Raw genomic sequence first — 14,536 nt, 5'->3', positions numbered from 1 at the left:
AGTTTGAAAGCAGACCAGTGCAAGTAGATAAATAGGGAGCACTGCAGCGGGAAGGTTAATGGCATTTCCGCATGCTCTGGTTTCCATCACGGTGTCCCATTGTGCCAGAAACGGTTTAGTCATGCTGGCCACATGACCCGGAAAGCTGTCTGCGGACAAACGCTGGCTCCCTTGGCCTAAGAGCGAGCTGAGTGCCGCAACCCCATAGCTGCCTCTGACTGGACTTAACCGTCCTACCTTTTTACCTTAACCAAACTTCAGAAGCATGAAAAAAGCTTGAGTGAGAGGCGTCTCCCGTTTACGCTTCAGGGGGCACTCTGAATAGGAGAACTGGCAGGCATTTTGGAAGAGGATGAGAGGGCAGCCATCTTGGACCCAACCAGTTTCTCTTGGAAACAGTAACTCTGAACGTCCAGGACTCGGCATTCCTGAAGGGTTTGCTAGAAGCGTAAAATTGGCTACTTAAAAGCACACATTTTCCTGACAGAAGGCAGAATTGCCAGTTAACTGTCTCCCAGGGGGCTCATTATTGGTGGATTCGCATACGTTACTGTGGCGTTGAGTGACTGGAGTCAATTCCTTACAGGCTCTGCAGAACATTGTTTTTTTTAAGAGGGAACCCAGAACTATTCCCTAAACGAAGATATGCACCAATCAAATTTGCTTTTTTTTTGGGGGGGGGAGAGTAGAACCATCAAAACAGGATAACTAGAGTGAAGCCAAATGTATAATTAGACAGGCCTGCGGGCAATAAGGAATTCTGCAGTGGAAAGCAACGCTGAGATAATATCCCATTTCATCATTTATTTATTTTAAAACAAAATGGGTTGGCTATGCCCAGAGAAGGCTCAAAATCCAAGAGTAATGCATATGTCTATGGTATGGGGGAAACTTTGTTCAGCCTGAGGGCCAGATTCCATTCTTGACAACCTTCCAGGGGCCACATGGGCGGAGCCAGAGGCAAAAGTGGGTGGAGCTATACAGTGGTACCTCGGGTTAAGTACTTAATTTGTTCCGGAGGTCCGTACTTAACCTGAAACTGTTCTTAACCTGAAGCGCCACTTTAGCTAATGGGGCCTCCTCCTGCTGCTGCTGCACCGCCGGAGCCCGATTTCTGTTCTCATCCTGAAGCAAAGTTCTTAATCTGAAGCACTATTTCTGGGTTAGCGGAAAGTTCTTAACCTGAAGCATATGTAACCCGAGGTACCACTGTATATGGAAGGTAAGGCGACCTTGGAAGTCAATGGATCTAATCTGAGTAGGACAAATGTTGGACACAACCCAAAGAGTCTGTTTCATCTTCTGCATGACACACCTTCAGATATTGGAAAATGGCTCTTATGTTTCCCCTGAATCTTACTTGTTGCTGTGCTGCCCCGTCCTGTGCAGGAAGGCATTCAACGTGGCTCGTAGGTCTTCGCTGATTTTTTCCTGCAAGGAGGAGAAATCACAATTAAATTAACCATGCATTAAAATATAAAAATACAGAAAACACATACTCTTTCAGTTATTATCAAGTATTTATAACCTGCTTTTCACGGAATATTCCAGAATCCCAAGCAGGGAATAACGAAACTAACTAAATGTGTGTGTGTTTTCTGTATAGCCATATTTTAATTATTTTATTTCGTGGTTCCCCACCCTACGATTGCGAAACATTCGACGAAAAGCAGTGGAAAACTAAAAGCTAAACGATCGCATGCGTACAACATGCAAGAGAGAGAAAAGGGCGTGTGAAGTACTTGCCGTCGACCTCTTCCGCAGGAATGCATCAGCTTCATCCACAAACAACAAGAGGCTGTTAAAGAAAATGAAAAACCCGGGTGAGCTTGGCAGGAGCAGTGGGTCAAGCAAATGGGCCCGCCATCCTTGCAGAGTTGGGCCATTACCAATCCAAAGTTCACTCAATACGCTTGGGTGTAAAAAAATAACAAATATGGGGTTGTGCCTAACCAAGACTTCCTTGGAGCGTGCCCACCGGAGGACCGAAGTTAGACAAGTTCATTCATTTCAACGCATCTGCTCAGAGTAGATTTTGTGGCATCTATTGCTTTTGGGTTGTCGCCCACGTTAGTCAGTCCTACTCAGAGTAGGCCCGTTAAAATTTAACACGCGCATGAGTAACTTAGGTCCGCTAATTTCCATGGGGCAGCTCTGAGGACTGCATGAAAGCCTTCAATTTTTATCCATGATACGGTCTAAGAGAGAATTTTGCTTTCTGGTCCGTTACGCTGCTTTAAAGGCACATTATATACGCAAGCTTCATCTGTTAAGGTTTCGTTCTGATATTGTGCAATTTTTTAACTTGGTGCTTTAAACTGGGTTGTCAACAGCTTTTGAGATTAAATAACAGCAGCAGCGGCAGCAGCGGCAGCGACAACAAGGCACGGAAACAATTCAAATAAATAAATAAAGCGACTACAACAGTAGCAACAGCTCCTCTCGTCAGCAACTGCCAGCATCTGCCAGCGTGGCCGATAGGCATGGATGATGGGAGTTGTAGTCCAAAAACAAACTCCTCCCATCAGCCAGCATGTCCAATGGCCAGGTGTGAACTAGACTGATAAAACCATGGATATGTTTTTCTGTGTTACTATGCTCCCTGGCATACAAACCACAATGCTTTTTTTATTTTTAAAAAGACTCCTTAAGGATGGAATAGCATGAAAACACGCCATAGCTCTAGGGTTTGGCTTGTAAAGTACCAAAGGGGAGGAGGGTTTCAGAAGCCACTCAGGGAGCTATGAGAGGCTGCTTTGTCACATTCTGGGATCTGCAATTCTGCTGGCTTTCTCTCTCTCCCCCCCCCCCCAGTCGGTGAATAATTTAAAATGGACCGCCAATGCATTTTTAAACACATGCAGCGTTTCAGCTTTTCTTGCCCTTTCCCCCAGCAAAAAGCTGGGCCACGAAAAACCCTCTGCAAAAGGAAGTTTGTTTTGCAGTGCTCTAAATATTTCATTTCATGGGTGGCTTTCCATTCTCCCTCTCCCCCCCCCCCATTCCTTTCTTTTTAAGGAAAGAAAAAGGTGGAAAATAGAAACATTCTGGTGATGAATGTGGCTGCGTATCAGTTTGGACAAAGGGAGCGAATGTCTGTCGGAGCCAATCAAGGGACACATACATCATCAATTAGCCACGCTCAGCGCCATCCCCGAACCTCCCTCCTTCGGCACCCCCCACAAAATAGGACGGCATAGGCACACAGCGCCGGACCCCCAGTTCCTCTTACTCGGTTTTAATGGGTCTCTGGGAGACGTTTGGAGGTTCAGGAGAGAAGAGACGAAGAGACAAACAGCACCATCACTGCGGAAGGTATTTGCTTTCCCTTTACAGTGGTACCTCGGGTTAAATACTTAATTCGTTCCGGAGGTCCGTTCTTAACCTGAAACTGTTCTTAACCTGAAGCACCACTTTAGCTAATGGGGCCTCCTGCTGCTGCCGTGCCGCCGGAGCACGATTTCTGTTCTCATCCTGAAGCAAAGTTCTTAACCTGAAGCACCATTTCTGGGTTAGCGGAGTCTGTAACCTGAAGTGTATGTAACCTGAAGTGTATGTAACCCGAGGTACCACTGTATTGTAGAGAACATGCTGGGCACCACAACAGCAGAGCTGTAGAACCTCTTTCAACTCGATGGCCGCATGTGAGCAGCAGGCGGGGCCAGAGGCAAAAGTGGGCGGAGCCAAGAAGGTCAACTTAACCTCTGCACAGTAGGCTTTAAGTTTTGGGGGAGCGCCGTGGCTCAGGGGCGGTGCACCCGCTGCGTGCGCAGAAGAGTCAGGGTTCAATCCCGAACGCTATCTCCAGGTGGGGCTGGGAGAGTGTCTCTGCCTGAAACCCTGGACAGTTGCTGCCAGTCAGTGTGGACAGAACCAAGCTAGATGGACCATTGGCCTGACTCGGTGTAAGGCAGGGGTCGGCAAACTAAGGCCCGCGGGCCAAAACTGGCCCAATTACCCTCCGGATCTGGCCCATGAACGGTTCTGCAATCACCGCTTGGTGATTTTTAACGCTTGATGTTTTATTGTGTTTTTAATATTCTGTTGGAAGCCGCCCAGACCACACCGAGATTAAATGAAGTAACTGACAACTGCGACGGATTGTGTACTGAAAGAAAAGCGACATCTTGTGTGTGTGTGTGTGTGTGTGTGTGTGTGTAAAAGCAAGATGGAACTCTTGATCTGAGAAAGTCGTGGGAAACAGATCCAAGCTTACCCTCTCCGGCTTGTGTTTGCCCAGTCAAAGACCTTGTGCATGGCAGTAACTCCTTCCCGCCCCATGGGGGCGACGTCACCACCAGTCATGATGGCGTAATCCATGCCAGAATGCATGGCTAATTTCTGGAGTAGAGAAAAGGGGGGGGGGGAGAGGGAGAAATCAAATAACAATCAACATTTGCCCTGTGATATTTACATAAAGGGACGCGGGTGGCACTGTGGTCTAAACCACTGAGCCTCTTGGGCTTGCTGATCAGAAGGTTGGTGGTTCGAATCCCCGCGATGGGGTGAGCTCCCGTTGCTCGGTCCCTGCTCCTGCCAACGTAGGAGTTCGAAAGCATGTCAAAGTGCAAATAGATAAATAGGTACTGCTCTGGCAGGAAGGTAAATGGCATTTCCGTGCACTGCTCTGGTTCGCCAGAAGCGGCTTAGTCATGCTGACCACATGACCCGGAAAAACTGTCTGCGGACAAATGTCTGCTCCCTCAGCCTATAAACCCGAGCCATTCGCAACTGGATTTAACTGTCAGGGGTCCTTTACCTTTATATTTACATAACTGCAGAATCTACAAACTATCTTCCCATGAATATTTTAAAAAAATATTTTAAAAAAGCAGGTTCCTAGTCCTCATTTCTAAACAACACAGAAACGTACTCAGGGGCCCCATCAAAGGCTCAGCAACTAGAGGAGCGAGAAATAATAATAATAATAATAATAATAATAATAATAATAATAATAATAATAATTTCTTATTTATACCCCGCCCATCTGGCTGGGTTTCCCCAGCTACTCTGGGTGGCTTCCAACTGAAAGAAAATCAAGCAACGATAAACATTGACACCCAATGCCCTTTTAAAATGTGTTGGGCCGGGGGGAGTTATTGGACTGTTTTTGTTTTTACTTTGATTATGTATTCTGTGTTTTTATGTTGTGATCTTGTCTTGTAAACTGCCCTGAGACCTGCAGGTATAGGGCAGTATACGAATTTAAATCAATCAATCAATCAATAATAATAATAATAATAATAAACATTTGCCCTGTGGTGTTTACACAGCTCTGTAGAATCTATTGCAAAACCCCAAATTCCAAAAGTATCATTTCCAAAAAAATTAAAAAGCATCCTAGCCCTCATGAATAAAGGTCACAGAAACACTCTCAGGTGGTCCTATCAAAGGCTTAGTTACTAGGACTAGCCTGAAGCCCCCGACCCTCAACTTTAAGCCGACCAGAGGGCCCCAACCCTCAGGTCTGATGCCGACCAGAGCAGGATTTATAAGTGTGCCCTGATGCGAAGAGCTCTCCCCTGCCTTCAGGAGCAGTGACCCCAGAGGCTGTCAATCGAGCTGCTGGCAGTGATCACATCGTGATGATGCCACTGGGGCTACCTTGGCAAAGAGAGTCTTCCCCGTCCCAGGGGGGCCGTACATGAGGATGTTCCTGTACAAGCTTTTGTTGTTCCGCGTGTTCCGTGTCGCAATGGCAATGTCTCTCACTCGCTCCTCCAGCTTTGGCTGCAAAAAAAAAAAAAAAAAAAAAAAAAGAAGGGAAAAAGGGCAAGCTTGAACTAACAAGACACGGAATAAAAACCGGGTGGGTCAGGGACTCTACCCACGCACGAGCCCTTGGGCTCAGGCCAAATTTCCAGCCAGCCCAGTATCCTGTTTCTGTCATGATGCCTCTGTGACGCCCACAATCAGGGCATGGAGGAAACCATCTTTGGTGCTTGCTCATGCGTGTGTTCTTGTGATGCGTGCCAGAAGCAGCGTGGGGCTTCCCTTGCGCTTGACTCGCAAGCTGCAGAGTGTGCAGAATGTTGCAGCACGATTGCCGGCAGGAGTGAGACCTGGTCGGCATGGAATAGCTGTGCTCAGAGACCCACACAGCATACTCTTTGCTACCAAGCTGTTACCATTAATAGGTAAAGCCCTGAGCAACTTGGGACCTGTGAGAGTGCTTTCCCCCATATCTGCCCACTTGACCATTTTGATCTGTGGATCTGGCGCTGTTATAGCGGCTGCATGACACTGCATTTGTAAGAAATCATTCTTTTAGAGAGCATCTTCGCTTTAGAACTCCCTGCCTACTGACACCAAAAACGTACTGCTCAAAAACGTTAGGCGAGCTGACACTTGTTTTGATCTATGTGTAGTTTATAACTGATTTTAACTTTGGAAAAAAAAATGTTTTAAATAGCTGTTTTCCCCAGCAATTGCATCGTTTTGTTCTTTCCGTAAACGACCTTGCAGTTTTCTTTACAATCGAGGGGCAAACAGTTTTCACTAAAAAAAAAAAAAAAATGAACGCGCTTGCATTTCGTTGCTTGCTAGCGTGTGGGATGAGCAGCTCCTGGTGCATGCTGGGAACAGATGGCATGCTCTTGCCTATGGCCTCGTTTACATTTACTCGCTCCTGTGAATGCGCAGGCTTGCTTGTGGGTGGTTTGAACAGCGAAGGTGTATGCTGATGTGTGGCGGGAGCGGCTCCTGTGCGTGATGCTCTCGCAAAGCATCCTTGGAGCTTTTTGGCAAAAGGGATGCCTAGGGCTCTTTTAGCCAGGGGTGGGGAACCTCCAGCTGGCAGGCTCAATCAGTCCGCATTTGGCCCGCAAGGTCGTTTTGACCAAACTGCGGGCTGCCTGCCCTGCTACACTTGACACCAGGTGAGCCAGAACGGGGGTCGTAGGCACAAACCCTGTGCAAATTCTGACAAGACAGATGACTGGAGGGTCTTGCCAAGCCCCTGTGCAGTCAGCTGATTGTGGTCGGATCCTGCGGAGCCTCTTGCAAAGTGCTCTGCGAGACCCAACAATCAGTTGAGAAGCCCTATAGCAAAGTGATCCATACAATCCGGTCAGACAGCTGATGCCCTTCTGCCAAAAGTGACCCACAAGCAGTGGGGGAGATAACTGTCCGACCCGTCAGCCCGACTCAGTGCCCCACCCTTGCTTTTAAGTGTAGACACATGGCTCTTTTTGAAGAAATGGCAAAATTCCTGAATAAGGTGCCATTAGCGAGAGGCAAAAAGCAGAGACAAAAAGCAGAGACATCACCTTGCTATCAAAGGTCCGTATAGTTAAAGCTATGGTTTTCCCAGTAGTGATGTATGGAAGTGAGAGCTGGACCATAAAGAAGGCTGGTCGCCAAAGAATGGATGCTTTTGAATTATGGTGCTGGAGGAGACTCTTGAGAGTCCCATGGACTGCAAGAAGATCAAACCTATCCATTCTGAAGGAAATCAGCCCTGAGTGCTCACTGGAAGGACAGATCGTGAAGCTGAGGCTCCAATACTTTGGCCACCTCATGAGAAGAGAAGACTCCCTGGAACAGACCCTGATGTTGAGAAAGATGGAGGGCACAAGGAGAAGGGGACGACAGAGGGCGAGATGGTTGGACAGTGTTCTCGAAGCTACCAGCATGAGTTTGACCAAACTGCGGGAGGCAGTGGAAGACAGGAGTGCCTGGCGTGCTCTGGTCCATGGGGTCACGAAGAGTCGGATACGACTAAACAACAAAGCGAGAGCAAAGGGCAGCCTCAACTTTGACTAGCATGCTTTTTTGTTGGGAAAGAGAGTCGTCAGACTGTGGCGTTATTCCCACAATTATCCACGACAAGCGGCGCCCGGGCAGAAATTATTAGCCCATTAAGGTGCTGGCATAAGGGGGGGGGGGGAAGCTTGCGAGTGCTGACTCAGGGATTTTTTTCACTGGCTGCTGTGTGGAGGTGAGCAAAGGTTCCCCACATGTGGATTCTTGGCTCGGAGTAAAGACTCACTCGACCCCTCTTGAGCGACGTTTCTCTCCAACTGTCTTGGCAATGAATCAAAGCTGGGAAACGCTTTTTTGACCTCGAGGAAGCTGCTTTTGCAATCTTCAAGGGGAGCAGAAGGAGAAGACCAACTCCTCTTTCAGAAGTTGGTGCAGCTGAAGCAGAAAGCCGAGGTTCAAATCTCGCCCTGGCTGAGAACTTACTAGAGGTGGGGAAACCTTCATCCTACATCCATTGGGGGCAATTCACACCATTTGGCGAATTAGCTGATGGCTGGCATAGGAAAGTTAAAGCCTTTAGTGTGCACTCCCAATGGCCCCTTGGCAGATGTGGCTCAAATTCGGCCAAAACCGAGGTACTGATGGAATTTGGCACCTCTTCCCCATCACACCGCTCCGGGCAGGGACCCAAAAATGTAACACAAAAGCATCCCTGCTGGATCAAGCCATGGCCCACCTAATCCAACCCCAGCCATTGGATGTATTAGCTGAGGATGATGGGAGTTGTAGTCCAGGAATGCCTGGAGGGCCACAGGTTAGCCATCCCTTCTTTATACAAATAGTCTTTTTTATTTTAATTTTTTTTAAAAAAACTACTCACGCTGAGAATGACTCCTTCAAGGGCATCCTGGGCTTTGCTGGTGAGCCGCTTGCCAAGCTAGGAAAGAGAGTGAAGGCAGTCAGGTTACCTGTTGTGGTGGGCGATGGACAAAGAGCATGGGAGAAGCCTATTTCCCACCGGTGGGGACACACTGCCCCAAACCAAGATGGCTTTGAAAGAGGATTAGGCAAATTCATGGGACGGAAGGCTGCCAGTGACCATGAGCTATGATAGTTTTGCTCTACCTCCACTGCCAGAGGGAGGATGCCTCTGAATACCAGCTACTGGTCACTGCAGGTGGGGACAGTTGCTGCTGCTCGCAGGCTTCCAAAGGGGGCATCTGGTTGGCCGTTTGCACCAGCAACTGGTCTTCGGAGTCGCACTACCTCCGACAATGGCGGTAGAATATAGCTTATTCACCCCGTGAATTTTGTAACACATGCAGGCAACACCAATACCCGTTTTTAATTTCTTAAGTTTCTGTTATGCAGCATGCTCAGTTCCAACTCCCCCCCGAAACACTTCACCTTTTGGCCACTAGGTGGCAATCTCATAAATGCTATCTTAAGCTCCTCCCCCTTCACTTTATAACACTTCACCTTTTGGCCACTAGGTGGCAATCACATAAACGATATCTTAAGCTCCTCCCCCTTCAGTTTATATTGTCAACATATCTATAGGCAATATGAATACCGAAAGGTATTTGTGGCGGGACAGGACTAATCTCCATATATCTTGTTTTTGGCATCTGTCTGTCTCCAGAGAGAATGCTGATAATGCCAAGGTTGCAGGTTCGATCCCCAAATGGGACAGCTGCCTATTCCTGTATGGCAGGGGTTTGGACTAGATCAGGTATAGGCAAACTCCCGCCCTCCAGATGTTAGGGACTACAATTCCCATCATCCCTAGCTAACAGGACCAGTGGTCAGGGATGATGGGAATTGTAGTCTCAAAAGATCTGGAGGGAGGGCTAGAGTTTGCCTATGCCTGGACTAGATGACCCTAAGGATCCCTTCCAATTCTACAGTTCTATGATTCTATGTTGTGTCTCCGGGGGTGAAGGCAAGCCGCTTGAGGATCACAGAACCTGCTGCGGCTGTAGTGACTGGTAACTTGTAGCTGCTGCCTCCCATGTTGTTTTTGCAACATTAGCAGCACCGAAATGACCCAGCAAACCTGGGGTGCTGTGTATGGAGGTCCTGGACTGCCCAGACGACAAGACCCCGTTCTTGGCCTTGTTGATGTGGACCAAAGGGAAACAGAGCAATACATTTGGCACCAGCTGGGCTGCAGGAGTTGCCAGAAGGAGGTACCGTATTTTTCGCTCCATAAGACGCGAAGTTTTTAGAGGAGGAAAGCCCTGTTTTTTTGAGGATCAGCTCAAAGTTGTGCAGCTTCTTTTGCAAAGGGGAAAAGCCCTGGTTTTTTGAGGATTAGCTCTAAGTTCTTGAGCTTACTTTGCAAAGGGAAACAATCCTGTTTTTATGGGGTTCAACTCAACAGTTCTGCAGCTTCTTTAGGAAAGGAAAGGGAGCCGTTTCTACAGTTTCCACACAGATAATCTAATCAGCCAGTCACATGTCACCGGGGAAACAAGCAGCCTCCGTCTGCAGAACATTCAGCAATGGAGGCCTGGGCAAGGAGGCAGGGCCAGAAAGGGAGCCAGTGATCGACCACACATTCGCTCCATAAGACGCACAGACATTTCACCTAACCTTTTAGGAGGAAAAAAGTGCGTCTTATGGAGCAAAAAATACGGTATGTGCCTGCTGTCTTGAGGGACATCTTCAGGAGAAGAAAAGGCTAAGGAGTAGACCCTACACAAATCCGGAGTGAAGTTTCCATACATATACAGTGGTACCCCGCAAGACGAATGCCTCGCAAGACGGAAAACCCGCAAGACGAAAGGGTTTTCTGTTTTGGAGGTGCTTCGCAAGACGAATTTCCCTATGGGCTTGCATCGCAAGACGAAAGCCCATAGGGAAATGCTGGCGGTCGGGAGCAAAGACTTTTGCCCACAGCCGGCCTTCAGAAGAGGACCTCTTCTGAAGGCCGGTGGGGGGCAAAAGTCTTTGCTCCCCCCCCGCCTGCCTTCCCCCCCCCGCCTGCCCCTGGCGATCTTAAAATGCTGGCGGGCGGGAGCGAAGCGTTCGCTGCCGACCCCCAGCATTTTAAAATCTCCCCGGGACAGCAGAGAAGTCTCTGCTGTCCAGGGGAGATTTTAAAATGCTGGGGGTCGGGAGCGAACGCTTCGCTGCCGACCCCCAGCATTTTAAAATCTCCCCGTGTCCCGGGGAGATTTTAAAATGCTGGGGGTCGGCAGCGAACGCCTGCCCCAGCCGCCCCGCTTCGTAACGCTGTTCTGAAGCGGGGCGGGGGGCGGGAACACCTGCCCCAGCCGCCCCGCTTCGGAACGCTGCTCCGAAGCGGGGCGGGGGGCGGGAACACCTGCCCCAGCCGCCCCGCTTCGGAACGCTGCTCTGAAGCGGGGCGGGGGGTGGGAACACCTTCTGAAGGCGGGCGGGGGGCGAAAGTCTTTGTCCCCCCTGCCTGCCTTCCCAGGGGCTTTTAAATCGCCCCGGACAGCGGAGAAGTCCTCCGCTGTCCGGGGCGATTTTAAAATGCCGCCCGCCAGCATTTTAAGATCGCCCGGACAGCGGAGAAGTCCTCCGCTGTCCCGGGGTTTTTTAAAATGCTGGGGGTGGGAAGAAAAACCCTTGTCCCCCCCCCCAGCCTTCAGAAGAGGTCGGGGGACAGACTGTCCCTGGACCTGGTCTGAAGGCGGTTTCCCTAGGAACGCATTAATTGATTTTCAATGCATTCCTATGGGAAACCATGCATCGCAAGACGAAAAACTCGCAAGACGAAGAGACTTGCGGAATGAATTAATTTCGTCTTGCGAGGCACCACTGTATAGAACTAAATAACAGGTGCATTGGTTTCAGCCCATAAAATCCCTTCTGTTTATAAATTCAGAATCTCCCTGGGCTTGAAAATTAAGAATATAACAGTCCTGCTGGATCAAGCCAGTAGTCCATCTAGTCTAGCATCTTGGGCAACCAACTGTGTGGGGGGAAACCTGCAAGCAGGACCACGCGGACAAGACCATTCTCCCCTCCCGAGGGCTCCAGCAAGTGGTATTCAGGAGCATTCCTGCCTGTATCTGTAGTGGCAGGGCATGGCCACGAACTCGACAAACTCTTTGGGGGAAAAAGGTGGAACATAAATGCCACAAATAAGTTAAGTACAAATGCGTTTGATTATGATGTCGCTGAATGTACCTTCCGCCTGGTTATTCCACCCCCTCATGAGAGGAGTCGTGCGGTATGTTAGAAGGGATTACCTTAATGGGATGCTTGAGAGCTTCCAGGATGGTGAAACGAGAGGTTTCCCTCACCAACGACGGCTTGCCCAGGCGGGCCTCAATGTACCGTCCAGCGACCGCAGTTGCGTTCTTGGCGCTGTAAATGCCAACAGCCAGGAGGGTCAGGCCAGCCACCTGTCAAAGGAAGGAAGAAGGAAGGAAGGAAGGAAGGAAGGAAGGAAGGAAGGAAAGAAAGAAAGAAAGAAAGAAAGAAAGAAAGAAAGAAAGAAAAAGAAGATTTGCCGGTTTTGTTCAAGGTTAATTTACGAAAAAGCAAGCAAACCCCCAAACCTGCCTGATGGTTGTTGTTCTTTTAAAAACAAACAAACATGTTTTAAATCAGACTTTTTGGGGGGTGGCATGGGCAGATATTGACAAATCTGAATTTCATACAAACTAAATGAAAGCCTTCGTTTTGGGGTGGAGTGGGGAATTCTGGAGTTTGCCTTGCACCCCCCAGAGCTGACCCACTGGAATTAATAGACATAATTCACTTAGGTCCATTAACTTCAATGGATCGATGCTGGGCAGAAGTTCGATACCACCCAATGGATAACACCTATTCTATGTTTGAAGTTGCTCTGAGTTTATATTTTGTTTAAAATGTGACTAATAAGTCCAATAAATGATATAGTATTAAATAATAATAATAATAATAATAATAATAATAATAATAATAATAAAGTAATAATTCCACCCCACCTTTCTCCCTGCAATGTGACAAGAAACTATTGGGCTGTTTGAAAAAGCTCTCCTTAGGCGGTTCTGTTTGAAACGGTGGAAGTCTTGCCCTGAAGAACCCTCTTAGGTTTTATGTTTTTGCACCGCAACAGTGAGGACTAGAAACCTGAGACAAAGACAAAATGCTAGGATCCTCAGACTTCCAATCTAAGCCAGCCAATCCTAAATTGCTGGTGTGTGTGTGCGTGCGCACAAAAATGATAGGCTTACGGGTCTCTTGCGTGCATGACTCATCACAGCCCCTGCTCCCCCCTTTCTGCTCCCGAAACACGCATGCCGCAAGGCCCCTTAACCCCCCCTCCATCTCAGTTCCTGTCCTTTAGGAGAACAAAAACCTGCCAGCTCCTCCACTGCAGATGCTCTTTGCTTCTCTGCACAAGCTGAAGGAATCATAATAAAAACAAAGGGAGGCCAGGGTTGATTAATGGGCCATTTTGATGTCCCTAAGAGCTCCCTCTCCTTCTCCTCTCTTCCCTTTTAACACAAGCATCAACAAATTACAGCTGCAGGCAGAGGGTCCCAGTTGGCAGGATGTTCGCAGTGCCTGTTGAGTTATGCAGAATAACTTCACCAGAGTCGCAGGCACGATGCGGAACACGGTCTCCCGCTTCCTTCCTCGCGCCCACCAGAGGCGATTTCTCTTCCACGACACGCTCAAAATGAACCCGTGCCCCCTTTCTCCTCAACCCGCCTCCAGGGTACGGCTGTCACAGGGGTTGCAAGGCTGGGCTCGATGGGGTGCCTGACCTCCCTTGTTTCGCTACGGGCAGTTCCGATGCCATCAAAGAGTCTCAGGCTGGCTGCCGCTACATAAAACACTCTCTCCCCTTGCCAAGGTTCCTGATGCCCGGCGGCACTCGTTAAAGGAAAATACACACCGGATCAAGAGGAGGTACGGAAAAGAGGGGAGGGGGGAAGCAACAGCATAGCAAAGTTGCTCAAAACGGCACTGTGATTTGATGGGCTCCAAATCCCATCTGCCCCCCCAATGGTCAGGCTAAACATACGAAGAGATGGATTAAGCCAATGGCCCATCTGCGCCCAGCGTCCTGTTCCCGCAGTGGCCAGCCAGAGGCCCCTGGGAAGTCTGAAAGCAGGATTGAAGCACAATATTCTCTACTCCTGCAGTTTCCTGCATCCGATATTCAGAAGCAGAAAGCAGGGAGCCCAAGAGTAAGATGGCGCCAGAGCCAATGACAGGGCTGAGCCAACTCATTCTAGTTCTGTCCCCATTCTCCTGCTGGTTTCCACAAGGGCAATGCTTAGATTAAGGAGGAAGAAGCTGGCCGCCATATTTTGGTGAAATGGAAAAGGGATTGCTGCTGTTTAATTATCTTGAAACTTGTGTCTCCTTGTCTGCTTAGGAATACTTTTCATCGCATGGTTCCAAAGGAATAAATTGCAGAGGTGATTAAAGGATGGCTTTAGACACTGAACTGTCCTTGCCAGTTATGAACAGTGTGTTGCGTTGTTCTATACCATGGGTAGGCAAACTAAGGCCCGGGGGCGGATCCGGCCCAATCGCCTTCTAAATCTGGCCCGTGGACGGTCCGGGAATCAGCATGTTTTTACATGAGTAGAATGTGTCCTTTTATTTAAAATGCATTTCTGGGTTATTTGTGGAGCACAGGAATGTGTTCTCCCACCCCCTCCAAAATATAAGTCTGGCCCCCCACAAGGTCTGAGGGACAGCGGACTGGCCCCCTGCTGAAAAAGTTTGCTGACCCCTGTTCTATACGTTACTGCGGATTAATTGGGGGATTTTCATACTGCTGTTTTATTGTTGTCAGTTTCGAAGTGGTTCCACCTTGCACATTAAGCATTGGAAGACAGTATATAAAGTTGAC

General features: G+C 48.7%; 2 protein-coding genes across 2 annotated transcripts in view; one reads left to right on the top strand and one right to left on the bottom strand.

Moving 5' to 3' along the window:
- FNDC10 (fibronectin type III domain containing 10) overlaps positions 1 to 14,536 on the top strand; it is a 199,398-nt gene that overhangs the window by 154,145 nt on the left and 30,717 nt on the right. The gene's annotated exons all lie outside the window — the stretch shown is intronic.
- Positions 1 to 14,536, bottom strand: part of ATAD3A (ATPase family AAA domain containing 3A) — a 44,071-nt gene that overhangs the window by 14,582 nt on the left and 14,953 nt on the right. Inside the window, exons 8-13 of the mRNA XM_083513052.1 lie at positions 11,928 to 12,083; positions 8,585 to 8,641; positions 5,605 to 5,730; positions 4,217 to 4,341; positions 1,747 to 1,798; positions 1,361 to 1,431 (exon numbers count right to left, since the gene is read on the bottom strand). Of these exons, the coding sequence (XP_083369178.1) occupies positions 1,361 to 1,431; positions 1,747 to 1,798; positions 4,217 to 4,341; positions 5,605 to 5,730; positions 8,585 to 8,641; positions 11,928 to 12,083 (587 nt within the window). The remainder of the gene's footprint in view (positions 1 to 1,360; positions 1,432 to 1,746; positions 1,799 to 4,216; positions 4,342 to 5,604; positions 5,731 to 8,584; positions 8,642 to 11,927; positions 12,084 to 14,536) is intronic.

Source organism: Podarcis liolepis, assembly GCF_965112155.1.
Source record: "Podarcis liolepis genome assembly, chromosome: 7".
Taxonomy (NCBI): Eukaryota; Metazoa; Chordata; class Lepidosauria; order Squamata; family Lacertidae; genus Podarcis; species Podarcis liolepis.
The sequence above is the reverse complement of the archived record's forward strand: the minus strand, read 5'-3'. Positions and strand labels throughout refer to the sequence as shown.